The following is a 19,686-nucleotide window of genomic DNA, read 5'->3' as shown; positions in this document are numbered from 1 at the left end:
TGGACCTCTGAACTGTACTGTACTGTATTGTACAGCTCTCATTAGAGCAGGTTCAGTCCCTTGACAGCCTCATTATCAGGCACCTTTTCCTGGAAAAAGGGAAAAAGCAGCTACTGGGAGGAGAAGGCAGAGAGGAGTCCTTAGCTGTTTTCCTCCTTTTACAAAGAGTAAAAAAGACCCCCAAGAAGGGAGAGCACTGTCTTTACCAAGAGGAATAGGAACAAGGATGGAAATGAGTAGCCAGAGCTGTGCCTGTGTAAGACAAAATGGAGTATATAGAAGTATTCTTAAAAAAAACAACTGGGTTTAAACCAACCCAGCCTGATATTTCTCTTCCCTATGCAAACCCATTTTTGGTCTAGAGAACAATTGCCATGCTTTCAGGGGCTGGATTCCCTTCACTTAACCCAACTGGGAGTAGGAGACAGCAGCAATTACACCAGCAGAAAATTCTGCCATCATCTCATGAACAGCATCAATAGGCACCTGCCAGATAAATACAGCTGGACTGAAATACCTTGTCCTGCAGCCTGGACCTGAATTACATTTGTCTGGGTAAGAGGGACTACCGTGTCCCAAACAGCCAGGACGGAGTGCCAAGACATCCTGAATTAACTTTGATGCTACAGGCTTAGGAAAGGAGCAGTGAAGATACCCTACATACTTGGGCACTGTTAGTGGAGATGAGCTGGGGGCTGGTTTTGCACAGGTCTCGGAGGAGTTCCACTCCTTCCATCCTTGTCTGAAACCCCTTGGCTTCCAGGAGATGGTAAAGCTTCTGGAGCAGCTCTGTTTCTTCCACAGCTGGAGGTGACGTGACCTGGGCTTGTGCACAGTGTAGGAGGTGTCCATCAGAGGGAGATTTCACCCTGGAAAATGAAACCAAATGAGGACCTGGTGGTGAAAATTATCATAGCATGGCATCCCCATAGTGGAAATAATTAGCATTGACTCCATGATTCCAGAAGGCTGATCAAGCACTTTATGATACTATACTATACTATACTATACTATACTATACTATACTATACTATACTATACTATACTATACTATACAGAAACTCATCGCCCTTACAGACAGTCTGATACAGACAGACCAGATTGGTCAATTGAATCCAAAACACCATCACTAGTGGCCAATTAAGAAATCACCCTTTGGTAAACAAATCTCCATAACACATTCCACATGTTCACAACAACGGGTGCAGCAAGTGAAGATAAGAATTGTTTCTCATTCTTTTCTCTGATCTTCTCACAGCCTTCCCCAGGAAAATGCCTGGGAAAGTTGTGCCTGCTGCTCTCTATGGAAAGAGCTACAGCCACAGTCAATACCTTCACTTAATTGTGAGCAAAACAACTTGAGCAGCTTTCCTAATTTTGTGATTTCAAGCTGGAAAGTCATGAGGGTCTGAAGAACAACATGGACCTCATGACAATCATTACAGGAGACAATCTGCAAGTGACATTCTCACCACTGCTCCCTCAGGAAAACCAAGGATGAGATGCATCTGATCTATCTTCAGATGGCTGCCAGGGCACACAGGTCACTTTGCTTTGTGGAGAAAGAGAGACACTACTGCCAAGTTTAAATGCCTCCTCATATGGGACGTGTGTTTCTCAGAATAAGGAAACTCATCACTCTGGAGAAGTGTCTCTATAACCAGGCATGACAATCTGGAAAAGCAGCTCAGATGCATCTGAACAGATAAACAGGGTCATATTTGAAGAATTCATAAAATCAGTAAGAGAGATAAAAACAGAATGCAGACATCCCAGAACTATGCCCACAATTCATTTGCCTCCGTAGAGACTAGATCCACAGTGTAACAAACCCACTGGGAACAATTCTCCTGATCAACCTGTCTCTTCCATGAGCACAGGAAGATGCCAGCTGTGCTACTGAGGCATGTGGTCACTTTCCTGCCACTGCTGATCAGGACAGAGCTAAATAAATCACCTTTGCTATCAGAGGAAAACAGGTACAAGCAGCTCTGCAACTGCCATGAAGAGACAGCAAGGAGCAAATTCCTATCTTAAATGCTGATTGCAGCACAGGGGGAAATAAACCAAACATGCTGTCCATCAAGCAGATTCCATGAAGGACAGGAATATCAAGACAAAAAGTCCATATTCAGATGCCTGTTGACGGAAGTTTGTCGATGGAAGGAGACCCAGACACCAGTTGGTTCATCACAGATCCGATTTATTGATCGATACGTCGGGTTAAATACAGTTCATAATGAGCTTCATACATATTGCAAAAGCTGAGCTCAGGATTGGTTAGTTACATATCAGCAACTACGCCTACTTCTGCATTCTTGCGGTTATTCTTTTGATACTTTCTGTATATTTTCAGCAAGAATCTCTCTTCCCTATCCTCATGTTGCGGCAAGGGCATCATGTCCTTGCCTGTCATTGGTCACTGACTGCTGACTTCCCTTTTCAACTTAACCAGCGGCATTATGTCAACATGGCCTTTCTCAGCTAACCAACTGTTAACAAAACTCTCCACAGAAGTTGTTCAGGAATTTCCTTGCTACTTACTACTCAAACTAGGTATTGTTTGAGGGTTTTCTTACAGATGTTCCATGATTCAACCAGGCCAAAGCACATGGATGAGAACTGGGTCTTTGTGGAATGGCATCTTGCTTCCAGACTGAGATTTCTCTTCAAAACACCCATCTGAAAAGGACTCCACTCAGATGAAAGAAAAGCCCTGTTTGAATGTACTTGTCCCAAGTCAGGCAGCAGACACTTGGCCCTCTCACAGCCTCCACAGCACTGCCCTTGCCGTTGCACTGGATTGTCTGAGCTGCAACCAATGGGTGTCTGTTTGTCTCTCCATTTTTGTGGAAACCCCTCCAGAGAAGTTGTGTTCAGCACAATGCACAAGTAGACATTTTTTATCCTAGAGCATTTGTAGGGAAAGGAAACAATCTGTGGCATTGGTCATCTCTGCCAGAAAGTTTGTCCTGAGGAAGAGGCATGCAAAGCCTGTCATGTGCTTTGTCACATCTGACAAAAGTGCTCAGTACCGTTTGCTAGCAGACAATGTGGCCTGGGGCTCCTTTGAGCCATTGTTCCTCTCCTTCACCGGCTCCTTGACAGATGGGCCTTCAGCCTTCTGGTTTTCCATCCCCTACAAAGACACAGAGAAACCCCATCAATCTTTAGAATATAAACCAGGAAATTCCCTGTTGAAAACACAAGTTAGGACCAGGATCACTGCTACCAAGGCTTAAGGAAACGTTTCCTAACTTACAGATGGAAACACACCAGAGATTCAGTGATGTCAACTCTTTGTTTTCAATAGTCCAAGGCAGATTATGGGTGCTACCAGAATGAGCAGCAGTCTAAAATCCCAAATTCCTTAGTCTTGAGCATAAATGGGAATAATGCAACCTGGCAGGCAACAAGTGTTTGTAAAGGAAGCAGCAGAACAAACTGGACTCTTTGGAAGTTGGCCCAGTGTGTTGGAAGTTGATTTGGTTCAACACTCACTCTCCCTGTGCCTGCACAAAGGCAGGCTCCCTTCTATAATATCGATTAAAAATATAAAATCCCTCCTCCTCAAATAAACAAAGGATTTTCCACTGGATGCTGCTGAATTCACTAAGCTTCTTCCATCTCCACAGGGCTTGACAGCAGGGCAGTATTCCCAAAAGACAGACAGTCATTGTAGTAACTACGATTGACCTGGACATCTTTTGTAAATTTGGGAATTTTCTTGGCACTACTACTTCCAGTGTCCTTTGCAAAGACTCTCTAATCTTCAGAAGCACAATTCTCACTTAATTGCTTTACAGGGAGCAGGGTAGGGAGAGCATGGTGGGGTCTTACGCTTAAATGTAAACCCATTTTCTCCTCTTTCCCTTTCCTCTTTGTGACTGATATTGAAAATTTTTGAAATCCCACTTTTTCCCTAATAATATCAGTTCCTTTGTGGTCTGCAGATGAATAGGCTGAGGATTAACAGCTCATTCCCAGGAGCAAAATGATTCAGCAGAAGAGGAGTGAGCTAAAGACAGATTGGGTATGTTTGATCTCATATCAGCAGTGGCAATACTTGCACAAAAGAGACATTTCTCCTGCCAAGCACTTAGTTTTGTCTTAATTCTTGTCAGAATATCTTCCAGGTCACGGGGGGAAAGAGATTGTTCCAGAAGCATTTTAAATTTTTGATGATTGAGCAACATCTACACCATCTCCTGTCCATAATGCTAAGGAAGGAAGGCAGGAAGGAAGGCAGGAAGGAAGGAAGGAAGGAAGGAAGGAAGGAAGGAAGGAAGGAAGGAAGGAAGGAAGGAAGGAAGGAAGGAAGGAAGGAAGGAAGGAAGGAAGGAAGGAAGGAAGGAAGGAAGGAAGGAAGGAAGGAAGGCAGAAAGGAAGGCAGGAAGGAAGTGAAAGCAAAGTGAACAAACAAAGGAAGAGTGTTAACAGAAGAGGCTGATACCTTAAACTCATCAGGTGCAATGCTTGGACAAGAAGGCATTACCTACTCAGCAAAGAGGGAGATTTACCTCACTTGACACTGCACAGTGCTGTCAGCTGAACACAAGAGGCAAGAGGAGAATGTGGGGCAACAGAAAAATACCATTTCTCTCTGAAACTGGGGGTGTGCTTCTGTGGCATCAAAGCATCCCAGGGACCAAACAAAACACATCTGCTTTGTTGTCAGAGCCTATTAGCAGTGTCTTGCTGCCACTGCACAATAATTTGCCTTTCTTTAACTGGCAGGAAAGCCAGGACAAAACACCTAATGCATCCTCTTGATTATTCTATACTATGTGTATGTACAGGGACAGCTAGTTGCTTTGGTGTTCTAACAGCTATTAATGGGAATTTTATCATCAAAGGAAGGGGAATTTGGTCGTTTGGGTTGATTTTGCCAGTAGGAAACCACGGTTTTCTTCAAGAAGTTTGGAACTCACTGAGCCACAGATAACAGCATTGTAGAAAATTGCAGAACAGGTTTAGAAAGACTGAATATTTAGGCTAAAGACCCCTGAAATATTTCTAGAAAACTCTGAAGTTAGTGAGAAATGGATGTTTGGGATCCTTCAGTGATGAGCATTAGCCAACACTTTGCCTTTCTCTTGTGCACCTAAAGCCAAACAAAACTGTTGGACTGGCTGATCTGAGCTCTTTTGATCTCAGTAAAGAATCCTTCAAGCCACAGGAAAAAGGTGGCAATGCTCCTTTTTGCTGGCCAACCTCAGGTTTCCCAGCACAGCCATTTGCCCAGGCAACCCAGAGCAGTGGTCACAGTGCCAAGGCTGACAGAGCTCAAGAAGAGTTTGGACAATGCTCTCAAGCGCATGGAGTGACTCTTGGGGTGTCCTGCACATGGCCAGGAGATGGACTTGATGATCCTGATGGGCCCTTCCAACTCAGCATATTCCATGATTCTATGTCCCTTATTCACACTGGAGGTAACTTCATATTCCCTTTAGTTTCCACTCTTGTGTGGTTTCACCTTTATAGCCAGACACAAAGCAGTTTTCCTGTTTTAGGAGGTGAAATGAAGATCATTACCTTGTGTCCTTGTGACAGTCCTGAGCAAGCTTCCCTGCCACGTGTGGCAGCCTCTCAGCCCTGGGGGTGCCTGCGAGCTGGGTGACTCCAATTCTCTCCACCAGGGACAGGAGGAGTTGGGCCGCACACTCGCGCACCGGGGCGGGGCGGCTGCTGGGGAGGAGAGAGCAAACCCTGGGCACAGGGACAAAGAGCAGCGGCAGCGCCGGCCTTGGCCAGAGCTGCTCCCTGCCCGTGCTGGGGGAAGGAGCCTGGGCTCTCCCTGCACCTTCAGACACCTGCACAAGGCTCTGGCCTCAGCTAAACACAAAGGCAGCATTGCACACTAGGCCTGCCTGCACGGAAGAGGGAGGAATTCAGTCTCCCTGCACTGTCTGATACTCAATTTCTTTCACAGAATTTACTCTGAGAAAGATTAAAGAAATAGATTACATCTGAATATTCTAGAAATTAAGGACAATTGATGCTGACCCATCAGAGGGCACCCACTACACAGAGCTGCAGCAGGATTGAGGCTCTTTCCAGCCATTTATCCCCAAATCTGCAGACCTCTGGAAAACAACAAATGCAGGGAAAATGCGTTGTGGGCTGTGAAGTTGCAGAATATCCAGCAATGCAGCCTGTTTCTTCTGAGGCTTGGCAACTGATCCATCTGAATGTTTTACCCTATTCCAATGCTGAGGAAAGGGTGGCAGGCAGTTTAGCCAGGCTGTCCTGCTCTAGAGAGTGTCTCTTGGGAACTATCACGCTCAGCACCAACATTTAAGGCAGCATTTGCTCCAACTGTCCCATGGCAGTCAGCCTGTGGAGGTGCCTGTAAAGTGATTCATCATCTCAAGGCTAACATGAAAGATCAGTTTGAAAAGAAAGTAGAGCTCTAAGGCCAGGACAGTCATACAAGACTCCTTTGGCAGGAGCTGCACCTGCTGTGCAGGCTGTGCCACAGCCAGCAGATTGTCCCCCATGTGCTCCATGCCCCAGCAAGTACCCTCCTCATTTCTCAAGTTAATGACATCATGATGTTATGTTTGCCCAATTATCCCATCATAAAAAAGCCAAACAATATTAAAAGTAGTAATAATTTTATTTAAATAGTTAAAATAAAAAAAAATTATATAAAATTGGATACAATATCACTTGATTACAATAAGGGATAATTTGGTTCCAATAATAGCGCATAAGCAAAAGATAACCGCGGGGTACAGAGGGCAGAGTTCTTGGACCCTTGCCACCTCACGTACAAGCTTGCCAAGTGAAAATCACCCCTTATATGTCATGTGTACAAGCCATCTCCCCCCATTTTCGGTTCGTCATATCTCTATCTCCATCCTCATTACCACCCTTATCACGCATGTGCCACCATTCAGTTTGGTGGTCGCACAAGTCTTTGGGGGTTGTTTTGGATGAAGACCTCTCCTCTTCCTCTTTGTCCTTTAATTCACCTTTGGGTTACACATGCGCACCAAGCCAGTACAATGTAAGCCAAGACTAACGTATCACTGCATCTACATATCAAGGCAATAAATCCCTTATAATTAGCATTTTCTGGGACCGAACCAGGTTCTTGCTCATTTTTAGCAACTGTATCTTCACCTTCTTTCCTGTGGTCCTTGAGAATGTCTGCTGGAAGGGGAGGGGGCCCCTCCTCTCCCTCTCTTCTTTGGCATTACAACTTTTTAACTATTTTACTGTTTCAATTTTTATCAGCACAAATCATACCTATTTATCACAAATCCCCCATTTCTCTTCTTGATCATTATGATTCGTGCTGTATTTAAAAAGCTGTGCCCTAATATCTTTTATATTTTTCAGAATTTTGGTTTTCTCGTTGTCTCTTTTCAGCTTCAAACTTTTCTAGCATTTCTGTTACTGCTTCTAGTCTTTCACACTCTCTTTCAAGTTTAGTTAGCATTTCCTGGTCTACTTCAATCTTTTAAAGTCCTTGTTCTTTAACAGGGGTTGATTTAGCTTTTAATACCATTATAGATCTTGGTTTTCCTTTTTCTGCTGATTCTGAATCTAGAGGCATTGTTGTAACGTGCATCCCCTGAATCACTGAGTGAATTAGCCTAATAAAACACAAAATCATACAAGGAAGAAACAGAAGTCTCAGAATTGAGCATAACAACATGAACTCTAACTTTTTCCTCCAAACACTTCCAAAGAGGTTACCCCACCAATCTGCTTTCAAGATTGAATTCCACTTTTGTACTGGCACATGAGCTACTGTTTTAATTTCCTCTGCAAGTTCTGTGATAGCTTCCCCATAATCATCAATTTCTACACAGCACTCAAATTCATTAAATCTCCCACAAACTCCTCCTTCTTCTGCTAACAGATGGTCTAAGGTGATGCCTGCATTTGTGTATATTGTCTGGCCAACATTTTTAAGGCACCAGAGGTGTGATTTGACACCACCTCCACTACTGCTTGGAGCCTTATTAGTTTATTCAACAGGTAAATTGGGGTCCTATATCCCCATGATCCATCCTGAGCCCATGTTGCTGGGTCATAATATGCTATAATTCATTCTGCAGGCCATTCGTCCTCCCCCCATTTTGGATTCCCTCCTGCTGTTGGAAAATTTAAATTTAAATCTCCTTTATTCCACTGTAGGGTTTCATACAGTGGAGTTCCTAGCACATTGCTCCTAGACCTCAATAGAACAAAGAAGGAGGGTTGTATTACTCCCAAAGTACAGGTTCCTCCCCATTTTTGAGGTAACTCACTGTATACTCGTTGCCCACAAATCCAATATATCCCATCTGAGGCTTTCCATTTCTTATCAGTTTTCTCCAGTTGTTCCCAATAAGACCTCAGGCTGTCGATGGATTGGTAGGGGTTAGCTCCAGGACTTCTGTACTAGCATAAATTAATCTGTTCATCCCATTCACAATTTATTTCTTTTATTGGTCCCCAATATCCAACGGGGTTTTCAGGTCACCAAATTTTTGAACAATCATCCATATTAACCACCAATGTGGATTTACAAGGAGTATGCCCTACTACTTTATTAAATTTCCTTCCTTCTTGAGTTATACAAATGGTTCTAATTACCTGATGGCTTAAAATCCATCCTTCAGGTCTCTTCAATGTTCCAGAAATTTGGGTGTGGTTCCACTTTAAAAATTGCTCTGGAGCTAAGCTCTCACCTTTCCATGGCCATCTTTTAACCATTTTTAGACCTCCACAAATCCAACATTTGGATAATTCCAGTTCTGTAGCAATCCTTTGCATCAATCCCACAAACAGATTCTTATTTGAGGCTGGCAAATCCCAATCTTTGTAGTACTGTTTTAGCTGTTTATACAATTCAGCTAATTCTGTTGACTCTTTTCTCCTGTTCTTTCCTCTATTCTCCTTTGTTTCTTTTTCTTCTTTTATTTTCTCTTTCAATTTTTCTCTTAGTGCCTGGCCTCCTATTCCTATACTTGGATCATCTCCATTATCATTTCTTTTAAAACAAAAAACCCTTTCATATTAAGGGCCAATCTGATTACCATGGGGATTGGGGATAAGGAGCTCGTCCATTATATCCCAAATTTTTCTCTACCCAATACATTCCTTCCTTCCTTCCTTAATACAAACATCTATAACACTGCTGCAATTGTAGCAGGCAGAACTAACATATGGGTATGTCACAAACACAGATTCCGCCTTGTCCTTAATCCACACAGGTTGATTACAGTAGTCACAAATGTTGAAATTGCTGGGACTTGGTTTTTGCTCTGATTGCTTTTTCATTGCCAAAACTCTGTCCAGTGTGGGTCTCTGGCTTTGGCCAACTGCCAAGGGTACCAGAATGATCACAGCAAAAATAATCCTCAGGAAATCTGCCTTTCTACCTTTCTCAAGGGCCCTTGGGTTGCAACCAAGGGCCGAGATGCCAGTCTTCTCGGTAGCAAAGGTAATATCCTGGGATCTAGTCACTGGTTTTAGTTTCCTTGGTACCCGTAGCCCCACAGATTTTGCTTGTCTCCTTTTAAATGCCATTTCCCAGTTCTAGCTTGTTAAAAAGAAATAATTAAAATGAAAAGAACAGGGAAAAGATTAGGCCGGAGTACCATAAACCTGTATTTTCCAAAATTTCAGGGATGTGCCAACCACAATAAGATTTTTCTAATTATTTTCTGCTTCCAGGGCGGGGAGGGGCGGGGAGTTCATTAAGTCGCCACCTCCAATATGCACACTCACCATGCCAATGTGCCCCTGAAATGCACCTATGTTGTGGTATATAGACTTCTTCTCCCCCACAACTATCAATTTTGAGACACTGGTCTATAATATTATGAGCTGCTCATTCTCTTATTTGTGCTATAGCCAATATAGCAAAAATCAATTGATCTAAGTTCTCTATTAATCCAATTGCTGCTGGAAGTGTCTAGTCTCAAAGGTATCTAAAAAAATCACTAGCAATGCGTTCTATAATTAGCTGACTAAATACATAACCATAGCAAAGCAAGCAAATCAATTGTCTCTCCTTCTCTTCCCTCTTACTTTCCACCATAAGTTAAAGCAAACTGTGCAAACAATTCATATCCAGGGATGACACCCTAAACCATGTTTACTACACTCCCAACATTTTACTTGTCTCTGAGCTCTTTTAGCAACAGGTGTTATCAATATCAGTTTCTGGAATTGCAGTTCTGTAATCAATTCTAATAATGTTGCTGGTGGGTGACCCTGGAGGAGATCTTCGATCTTTTTAGGCCGTTCCCACTGATTCAGAAAGTCTTTTATTCTTTTTCCACCGGCGTTCTTCTGCCTCCAAGCTCAAGGGAATTGCGGTCAGCAGCCATCCAGGATACCTAGTTCATTCTTAATAAATCAGGGTTAATATAAATCAACTTAAATCTCACCATATTATCACATTCTTGGAATTACATCTTCCAACAGTATTTTAGCCACTGTTTGAGCTGTAGCCCGAGCAGCTGGAAATGCTTTAACCCACTGAGTTAATTGATCTTTTATAATTAACAAATATTTTCACCAACCCATTTTAAGCAATTCTATAAAATCAACCTGGATCTTTTCAAACAGCCTGTAGGCTGTTTTGCATCCTCCAGAGGGAGGGCTTCTTAACACCTTCTTTTTTACCTTTTGACAGGTAAGACACCCCTGGGTAATTTGCTTTCCAATTTCAAATATCCTCATACACCCATAAAATTTTTAAAAGTGATCACAAAAGGCTCTTGTTCCCCAGTGTGTCCGTCTATGCAAGTTATCTAAGATCTAATGTGCCACTGGTTTTTGGCATCATAATCCTGCCATCAGGAAAAACTCACTTTCCCTCCTTAAATGTTGCTCCTAATTTCCTTATAGCTGCCAGTTCTGCTAGCGGAAGGGAAAGTGTCTCCTGCTGAATTTCTATTTATTTGTAAGGTCATGATTTCATTATCTCTTTTTCTTAAGGTAGCTCTTTTTGCTTCTTCGTCGGCCAAATTATTTCTTTCTAACTAATATTCTCTTTGGGCCCTTCAAAGCTTCAAGTATCTGAATTATCAATCCCCCATGTATTAACCCTTTCCACTGAGTGTTTATAAGTCCCCTTTCTTTCCAAATTTTTCTAAAAGTATGTACTACACCAAAAGCGTATTTGGAGTCTGTATAAATAGTCCCTTCTTGCCTATTTAGTATTATTAATGTACGGAATAATGCATAAAATTCACAGGCTTGTGCTGACCAGGAGGGACTAAGGGGACCAGACTCCTTTACTCTAAACTTTTTCCCACTTCACCTGAATGCCAACCCGTGTCATTAATTTCTAGATTATCTTCTTCAGGTAAAGAATAAATTTTAAGTTTTCCTTCACAGGGTTTTATCTGTAAATTTAAGGCTATTATTAAATCTCTGCCTAAAAGTTTATTCTCAGCCTCTGGTATCAACAATAAATCATTTACTCCAAATTTGTCATCTGTTTCAATTTGCACTCCTTTTATTACAGGGAAAGCCTCTCCCATAATTCCAATTACTGAAACTCATTCACGACTTATCTCCCTGGGGTAATTTTGTCACTGTCAACCAAGAAACTCCTGTATTGACTAAAAATATAACTTCTTCACTCTGAGGACCTATTTTTAGCTTTATTATCAAGGGCTCTTTTGGTTGTATTTTGGTCCTCTTCATTAAACAAAACTCCTGACCTCTCTGATTCTCCTGAGTAGTTTTCTCATCTTGCTGTTTCTTTCTGCAATTTTTTTGCAGGTGCCCCTTTTTATGACAATGAAAACAGGTGGGTCCCGCACCCTTCAAAGTGGGGCAAGAATTTTTTTAAGTGTCTTTTCTTGTGGCGGAAAAATGCACAGGTCCTGTGTTCCTAAAAATAGATCCTGACATCGGCTGTTTGTTTTTCCCTGCAGATTTTTCTGTATTCAAAGCTGCCTGCATTTCGTGAGCTGCTGCCACCAAAATTCTGGCTTTTTATTACAAAATTCTGCTTTCTGCTTTTCCTCATCTCTGTTCATATACACCCTTTGTGCTTCTCTCAGTAACTCTTGAAGTCCCCTGTCCTGCCAGTCTTCCAATTTTTCCAGATTTTTCCAGATGATATCACTGCAAGACCTGGTCACAAACTGAATTTTTAACAGAACCTGCCTTACTGCAGTATCAGTATCTATACCCGAATATAATTGCAAGTCTCTTTTTAATCTTTTTAACCATTCTGCTGGGGACTCATATTTTTTCTGATGCTCACTCAAAGCTTTTCCTATATTATGTCCCTTAGGCACTACCCTCTGAATTTCTTGATTTTCTTCCCTTCAGGATTCCCATTCATCCCAAAACTGTATTATCATCCCCAGTGGGCTGTCCTGAGGAATGCTCCCCCCCTGAGAACCCCCCTCATGGTTCCCAGATCCCTCAAACCACTGCGAATTTTTCACACAATCCACAGCCCCTGGGTCAAGGAACTTACTCTTTCCCTGAACCATTTCTGGCGGCAACAAACTAAAAAATCCCTGGTACCAGGAGAGTCTTAGTTTCCCACACTCACCTCGTGACTCAACTTTCTCACTTACTACTCTGTCACACTGCCTTTTCAATCTACCTGTTCCACTCCTATCTCTCCCTCTGCAATCTACTTGGTCCACTCCTCTCTCTCCCTCTTTCTCAATCTATTAGCCCCGTCCTCTCACCATATAATCACATACTAAATTGCCTGCTACCAACCCCTCCAAGGAAATTGAACCTATTCATTTACTCTCTTTCTCAGTCTCCCTACTGAGTAAATCCCTCCTTCCCAAAGACTTTCCTACAGGTGCCTGGACCAGGGATCCCCTCCTTCCCCCTGGGTCAAACCCTCCCGGGGTCCCCACTCATTAATTTTTCTTTCACTTCCCACCTTTTCTGGCTGACCTCTCCCCAGCCCAGCCCAGCCGGCTCTGGCCCCACAGCTCTGCTCTGGCCAGGCTGCTCTGGGCACTGCCCCACGGCCTCAGCCCCTGCCAAGGGCACAGCAGCAGCTGCAGCTGCCACAGGACTCAGCCCCAGCCATGGGGGAAGGTGCTTGGCCAAGGCCAAAGGACGCTCCCTGGCTGCCCTGCTCCCCTCGGGCTGAGGTGCTGAGAGCTCTGCAGCCCCTGCTGCCATCCCATCTGCCCAGGGCAGCACAAGAGCCCCGGCCTTGGGGCCCTCAAGAGCTGCTCTGCTCCAGGCCCAGATCCCATGCCAAACCTGGGGCAGCCACAAAGCTGTGCCCATTTCTGTTCATTGCTGCTCTGATGGAGATGGATCCTCAGCCACTTGGAGGTTGCTGATGAATTAAATTACTCCAGTGGCCTCTTCTTTCTTGAGCTCTTAAGTTCAGGAATTCAGTGAGAAAAGCACATAAATATTTGTTCAAAACACCTGAACATGAGAAGTCCCTAGGAATAATTTGTTTTCAATTCTCTTATGGTTATTTATGCACATTCCAGAAGTATATTGAAAGTCAATATATGGTATTGAAAACAAGATGGAAAAAATTGTTTGTCCTGTTTTCTTTTCCTGTTTATAGATAGATTTTCAGCAATGCGCAATTGATTTTGACCCCCTGCACCTTCTAATGCAGTTTGAACATGTATGAAAATCAAGACCCTTCATGGCTGACAATCAATTAGACCTTATCCCCACTCCCTCCCCACCATTTCTCTCTTCAGACCCCTGACACTTCTATGGATCAGGAATGGTGTGGCCAGCAGGAGCAGGGCAGTGATTCTTCCCCTGTGCTCAGCACTGCTTGGGCAGCACCTTGAGTGCTGTGTCCAGTTCTGAGCCCCCAGTTTAGGAAGGACATGGAGGGGCTGGAGTGTGTCAAGAGAAGGGCAACAAGGCTGGGGAGGGGTCTGCAACACAAGTCCTGTGAGGAGTTGCTGAGGGAGCTCAGGTTGTTTATCCTGGAGAAGAGGAGGCTCAGGGGACACAAGGTGGTACCAGGGCACAGATTGGACTTGATGATCTCCAAGGTCTTTTAAGACCTTGTTGATTCTGGGATTCTCTGAAACCACCCTTGGAGCAGTTGCAGGTGGAGCCCTGGGCCTCCTCTTCAGAAGCTCCAGCAGCCCAGGTCCCTCAACTTCTCCTCCCAGCCCCAAAGCCCATCCTGTCAGTCCTGCAGAGCCTCTGCAGCCCCTCCTCACTGCCCAGAACAGGGAGCCCCAGAGCCAGACACAGCAGCCCAGATGTGTCCCCCTGGCCTGGGGTGCCTCTGGCAAGGGAGCAGCACGAGGGACTGCAGGAGCCTGCAGACAATTCCTGCAGCACTTGTAGGATGATCCTGCAGCCGAAGGGACGTTCCCATGGTGCCAAGTCAGGAACTGCAATGGGGAGTGGGGCCAGAGGGGAAAGGGCAACCAGGGAGGGGCTGTTTGCAGGGGAGGGAACAGGGATGGGCAAGAGGAAGAAATCTGGATCAGGAAAAAAGAACGAAAGCACAGTTGAAGGAAAGGAAATGCTTGGGGCAGTCTGAGGGTGGCTGCCAGGCAGCCCTGGCTCTGAGCAACAGCGTCTGCAGTGGGACAGGAAACTCCCAGCTGATGGGAGCAAACTTTCTGGCTGACTGCAGAGGCCAAGAGAAACCTGAGTGGTTTCCCTGGTGTCCCTCAGCCCTTGCTGGCCCCAGGGGCTGATGGCATTTGTGCTCCCTCAGGTTCATTTCCCCACACCAACAGCATAGGGGTGCTCCCCCTGCTCTGTGCAATGCAAACAGGGGCTGCTGAGCCAGTGCTGCCGTGTCTGTGCCTGCAAGGATGGGGCACCTGTGTGAGCTGGGGGAGAGGCCAGAGCTGCAGAGGGGGGACGTTGTTGGCAGCTCGATGAGGACGCTCTGGGACGCTGCCCTGGGCTGTGCAGCGCACTGAGGATGGATCAGCCCCTGCTCTGCTGCTCCTTCCCATCTGCCCCAGGGCCCTTGCAGAGCCCCAGCCGTGCTGTTTGCCCCCAGCCTGCCCACGGCCAGCCTGGGGCTGCTCACAGGGCTTTTCTGTGCTGAGCATTGGCCTGGCCATGTTCTTGAGAGAGCCTGGGCAAGGAGCCTGGAGCCCCCAGGGCCTGGCCTGAGGTATCAGCGCTGCCCCAGCAGTGCCCATGGCCTGTCCCTGCTGCAGCCCCGGCACTGCCACCCCCAGGGCTGTGCCCGGCCCCGAGAGCACTCAGGCCCTGCAGCAACACCAGGGCCACCAGGGCAGCGGGGCAGGGCCATGGCAGCAGCACTGGCAACACCAAGTGCTGCTGCTGCTGCTGGGCACAGCTGCTGTGCCAGCACTGATCTGCCCCCAGCTCTGCACACAGACATTGCTGCTGCAGCTCCAGAGAAGGAAAAAAAGGGGATCTCCCTTGAAAACTGCTGGGAGATACTTTAGTTCACTTGAAGCCACTGAGAGTGCAGCACCTCATTGACACAGTCTATGACCACAGCAAAGGTGGAAAGAAACAAATATAGAAATGGCACAAACAATGGCATTTATTTCTGGACAATCTTAAAAAACTAAAACAAAAGAAAAAGACAACACCTAAAGCACCAAACCTAACTACTATCAAAGACAACTTGAATTGCAAGCGTATTGCAGAACATGACCAGCAGTTTAGGGTTTGTTAAACCATCCAGTCATCATTCTCCACACTGCAGCCTTGAGCTCCTGGTTCCTCAGGCTGTAGATGAGGGGGTTCAGGGCTGGAGGCACCACCGAGTACAGAACTGAAAGGGCCAGATCCAGGGATGGAGAGGAGATGGAGAGTGGCTTCAAGTAGGCAAATGTGCCAGTACTGAAAAACAGGGAGACCACTGACAGGTGAGGGAGGCAGGTAGAAAAGGCTTTGTGCTGTCCTTGCTCAGAGGGGATCCTCAGCACAGCTCTGAAGATCTGAACATAGGAGAAAACCATGAACACAAAACAACACAATGATAAACTGGCAGTAACCACAATGAGCCCAATTTTCCTGAGGTAAGACTTGGAGCAGGAGAGCTTGAGGATGTGGGGCATTTCACAGAAGAACTGGCTCAGGGCATTGCCATGGCACAGGGGCAGGGAAAATGTATTGGCTGTGTGCAGCAGAGCAATGAGAAAGGCACTGGCCCAGGCAGCTGCTGCCATGTGGGCACAAGCTCTGCTGCCCAGGAGGGTCCCGTAGTGCAGGGGTTTGCAGATGGACACGTAGCGGTCGTAGCACATGACAGTCAGGAGGGAAACCTCTGCTGAAAAGAAAAAGACAAACAGAAACACCTGAGCAGCACATCCTGAGTAGGAGATGTCCCTGGTGTCCCAGAGGGAATTGTGCATGGCTTTGGGGACAGTGGTGCAGATGGAGCCCAGGTCGCTGAGGGCCAGGTTGAGCAGGAAGAAGAACATGGGCGTGTGCAGGTGGTGGCTGCAGGCTATGGCGCTGATGATGAGGCCGTTGCCCAGGAGGGCAGCCAGGGAGATGCCCAGCAAGAGGCAGAAGTGCAGGAGCTGCAGCTGCCGTGTGTCTGCCAATGGCAGCAGGAGGAAGTGCCTGATGGAGCTGCTGTTGGACATTTGCTGTCTCCAGACATTGGAACCTTTTGAAGAAGGAATTAGAGTGGTAATTGAGGGGAGATTTCTCACAGAAAATCAAAGTTGTTTCTCATAGACCCTTTCCTGCCACTAAACACCTCCCCCTGTCTATGTCTTGGAGATCTTCCTTCACCTTTGTTGCTGGAGCCCCGATTGCTGCTGGCCAATGTTGTGTGAGGAGCTGGACCTTGACCTGCAGGACACCTGGGAATCAGCCCTGACTCCCAGTCAGTGCAGGAGAACAGTGAGGGCAGAGGCCAGTCCTAGTGTTATGACTTGGATAAAGAATATTCTCCTATGGCAGAGGAGCTGCCTGGGTGATGGGACGGGGAATGAAAGAGGCAGAATGCGAGATTCTGCGGCACTGTGGAAGAACAGAGTCCAGAGAGGCAGGAGGATTGTCTGAGGCTTAGTGCAGAATGAGGGGAGCTGCTCTGTCCCTCTCTCCTGTTCCATCTGCCCTGGACTTGCACCTTTCTAAGATCCACTCCTCTGTTACCCTGGACAGCCAGGAGACACAGCTGAGAGCAGAGGGATCCCTGGCACACAAAGTGGCTCCTGCCTTTCCCAGAGTCAGGAGAGTGGGCTCATTTCCAGCCTCCCAGGCTGCCCTGCCATGAGCTCCCCGAGCACAGGGAGCTAGGACACCCCATTGCTGTGCTCAGCCTGCACAGGAGGAGCCTAAGGGCTGGACCTGGCCCTGCCACTGGAACTGCCATTGCAGAGAGCCCCTCAGCAATGCCAGCAGCACCCTGGGCAAGGCAAGGAGAGAGAGAGAGCCGGGCCTGAGGAAAAGCCGTTCTCTGGCCAGCCCTGCCCAGCCCCTGCCAGGCAGCAGCAGGGCAGGACTGTGGCCCTCAGGCCTTGGTCAGCAGGGAATGGGCACAAGGCCGCAGAGATGCCCTTCATCTCTGGGGCTGCTCTGCTGGCCCAGGAGGGACTGAGGGCCCCAAGCCCCTATGCTGAGGGCTGTGCTGGCTGTGAGGGGACACAAGAGCTGTGCTGCTCAGGGCAGTGTCTGCCCTGCAGGGCAAGCCTGGCAGGTGCCACATCTGCCCTGCAGCAGGGCTTCCCTCAGCACTGCCGCCCTCCCTGCCTGCCCATGGCTCTGCTGCTGGAGCTGTCCCAGCCCCAGCTGCTCCTGTGGCCCTGGGCTCCTTCCCTGCCAGAGCTGCCAGAGCCCAGCCCAGCCCCTGGGCCAGCCCTGCCCTGCAGCTGCTGGGCCCTGCAGGGATTAAAGAACAGCTCCCCCAGCCTGGGCACCATGGAAAGGTGATGCTGCATGGATCTGGAGGCTGGGCAGGTGCAGACACTTGCTGAGGTTCCCAGGAATCCTCACTGTGATGGTTTAGGAGTCTCAGCCCCTGCTGTGCCCTGCACAGCTGAGTTTCTATTGCCCCCAAACTGAGCCAGGCAAAAATGGGAGCACAGATTCTGGAAAGCAGAGACCAAGCAGGAAACTCCTACCCTAAATGAGTTCATGAAAAGTCCCCTCAGAAATGAGCTGGGCATGAGCTGCATCTCAGAGCAGCCCTGGCTGCAGCCTCAGCTTCACCCCCTGCAGCCGTCCCTGGCAGCAGGAGCCAGTGCCCCTGGCAGCCCCGCTCTGCAACACATCCTCCTCCTCCTCCTGCTCTGCCACAGAAAACTCACCATGTAGAGGATTGTGGAGATGTCTCCCCAAGTGAAGTCTCAGCTCAATGTCTTCCTAATCCTGATTGCCTTCAGCCTGTCTCTGTCTGGCTCCTGTCCCCTCAGTGCCTGCAGGCAGAGCCCTCAGTCCTGCTGGACTGGGAGAGGAGCTGGTCCTGGGAAGAGCTGTTCCTTTAAAGCTCAGCAGCACAGACACAGCACAAGGACTTTAATGAGCCTCTCAGGGATTTGGTGTTGTTTACATCAGACTCAGTGCCTAAGAGGGTGTTCATAAAACTTCTCAAGAACTCAAAATTAAATTGAAACTCTGAAGTTTCTTGAAGTTTTAATGGGTCTCACTGAGAGACCCGACTGAGAAAGTGTCCCCAAGTTCCAGTCAGAGCAGAATGCTGGAGGCAGTGATGACAGCTGGGGACAAACAAGGCAAAGGTGTCTCTGGTGCTGAGCAAACCTGGATGTGTTTCAGGAATGCCAATGGCCAACGCCTGAGCCCCATCCCCTGGCCAGGCAGATCCTGTCCCTCCCTCCTTGCTCAGGGCTCTTTCTGGGATGGGCACTGGCATGTGGGGATGTGCAATGGCAAGGGCAGGAGCATGGGGTGGCCCCTGCCAGGCTGCTGAGCAGGGACAAGGAGGCAATGAGGCCCCAGCCCTGCAAGGGTCACTTGTCTCCTGCTCCTGCCTCAGGCCCAGCCCAGCAGCCATGGCCAAAGTGCTGCCCAAGTTGGCTCTGGCAGGGCTGCCTTGCAGCTGCTGCACATGCCTGTGCTATGTGTAGCCCAGGCTGTCCCACGGTGTCCCTGCCCTGCGCCTCTGTCCCTGCAGGCTCTGGGAACAGGTGCCCTTCTACATTTTGGCCACATACCTTGGCAGATTGAAATGTTGTCCATATGGATGGCTACAGAACACCAAAACATAAATTCTCATCCTTTTTTTCTGAATATATAGGATCATAAGTCCATATACTATGCTTTGGTGGTTTTCTTTATAATGAAACTGACCTTTCTGAATAGAAGACTGCCCTTCTTTGTGTGTAATATCTAATACAAAGGTAAAAATAATTAGGAATCATTTTAGGCATTGGAATTCTTGACCATAGCACTCCAGGAAGGGGAATTTAGAATATATGTGTTTTTCAATACAGCTATTGTTCTGGAAGCTTGAAACATAACTGAAGTGGACAACTGGGAAGTGACTTTGTCCTGCAGTCTTATGGTGCTTCTTTTTTAAGAAATTCATGCGTGAAATTATAACTAACCTGATGTAATTTTTATTTTTAGAGGGAAAAAGGGGTCATTAAGGGTAACTAAGGCATATCCATAAGACATTCTATAAATCTTTAGATTACTGAGCCCCAAAGGATAAGTTATCATGGTATACCATGATAAAGGTGAGACCGAGTAAAGATCCATTCTGAATTAGGTGAAGTGTCTAAGAAAGGTGAAAAGTCTGTGAGGCCAAAGCTGAAGGAAAAACTCGCATGCCGAGAC

General features: G+C 46.8%; 2 protein-coding genes across 2 annotated transcripts in view; both read right to left on the bottom strand.

Moving 5' to 3' along the window:
• The window catches only part of LOC131096425 (uncharacterized), a 1,435,131-nt gene that overhangs the window by 858,278 nt on the left and 557,167 nt on the right, over nucleotides 1-19,686 (bottom strand).
• Nucleotides 15,594-16,526, bottom strand: LOC131096320 (olfactory receptor 14A16-like). Its single transcript, XM_058044661.1, has one exon. It carries the CDS (start codon nucleotides 16,524-16,526, stop codon nucleotides 15,594-15,596), a length of 933 nt encoding a protein of 310 aa, XP_057900644.1.

The sequence above is a fragment of the Melospiza georgiana genome, unplaced genomic scaffold (assembly GCF_028018845.1).
Source record: "Melospiza georgiana isolate bMelGeo1 unplaced genomic scaffold, bMelGeo1.pri scaffold_29, whole genome shotgun sequence".
Taxonomy (NCBI): Eukaryota; Metazoa; Chordata; class Aves; order Passeriformes; family Passerellidae; genus Melospiza; species Melospiza georgiana.
The sequence above is the reverse complement of the archived record's forward strand: the minus strand, read 5'-3'. Positions and strand labels throughout refer to the sequence as shown.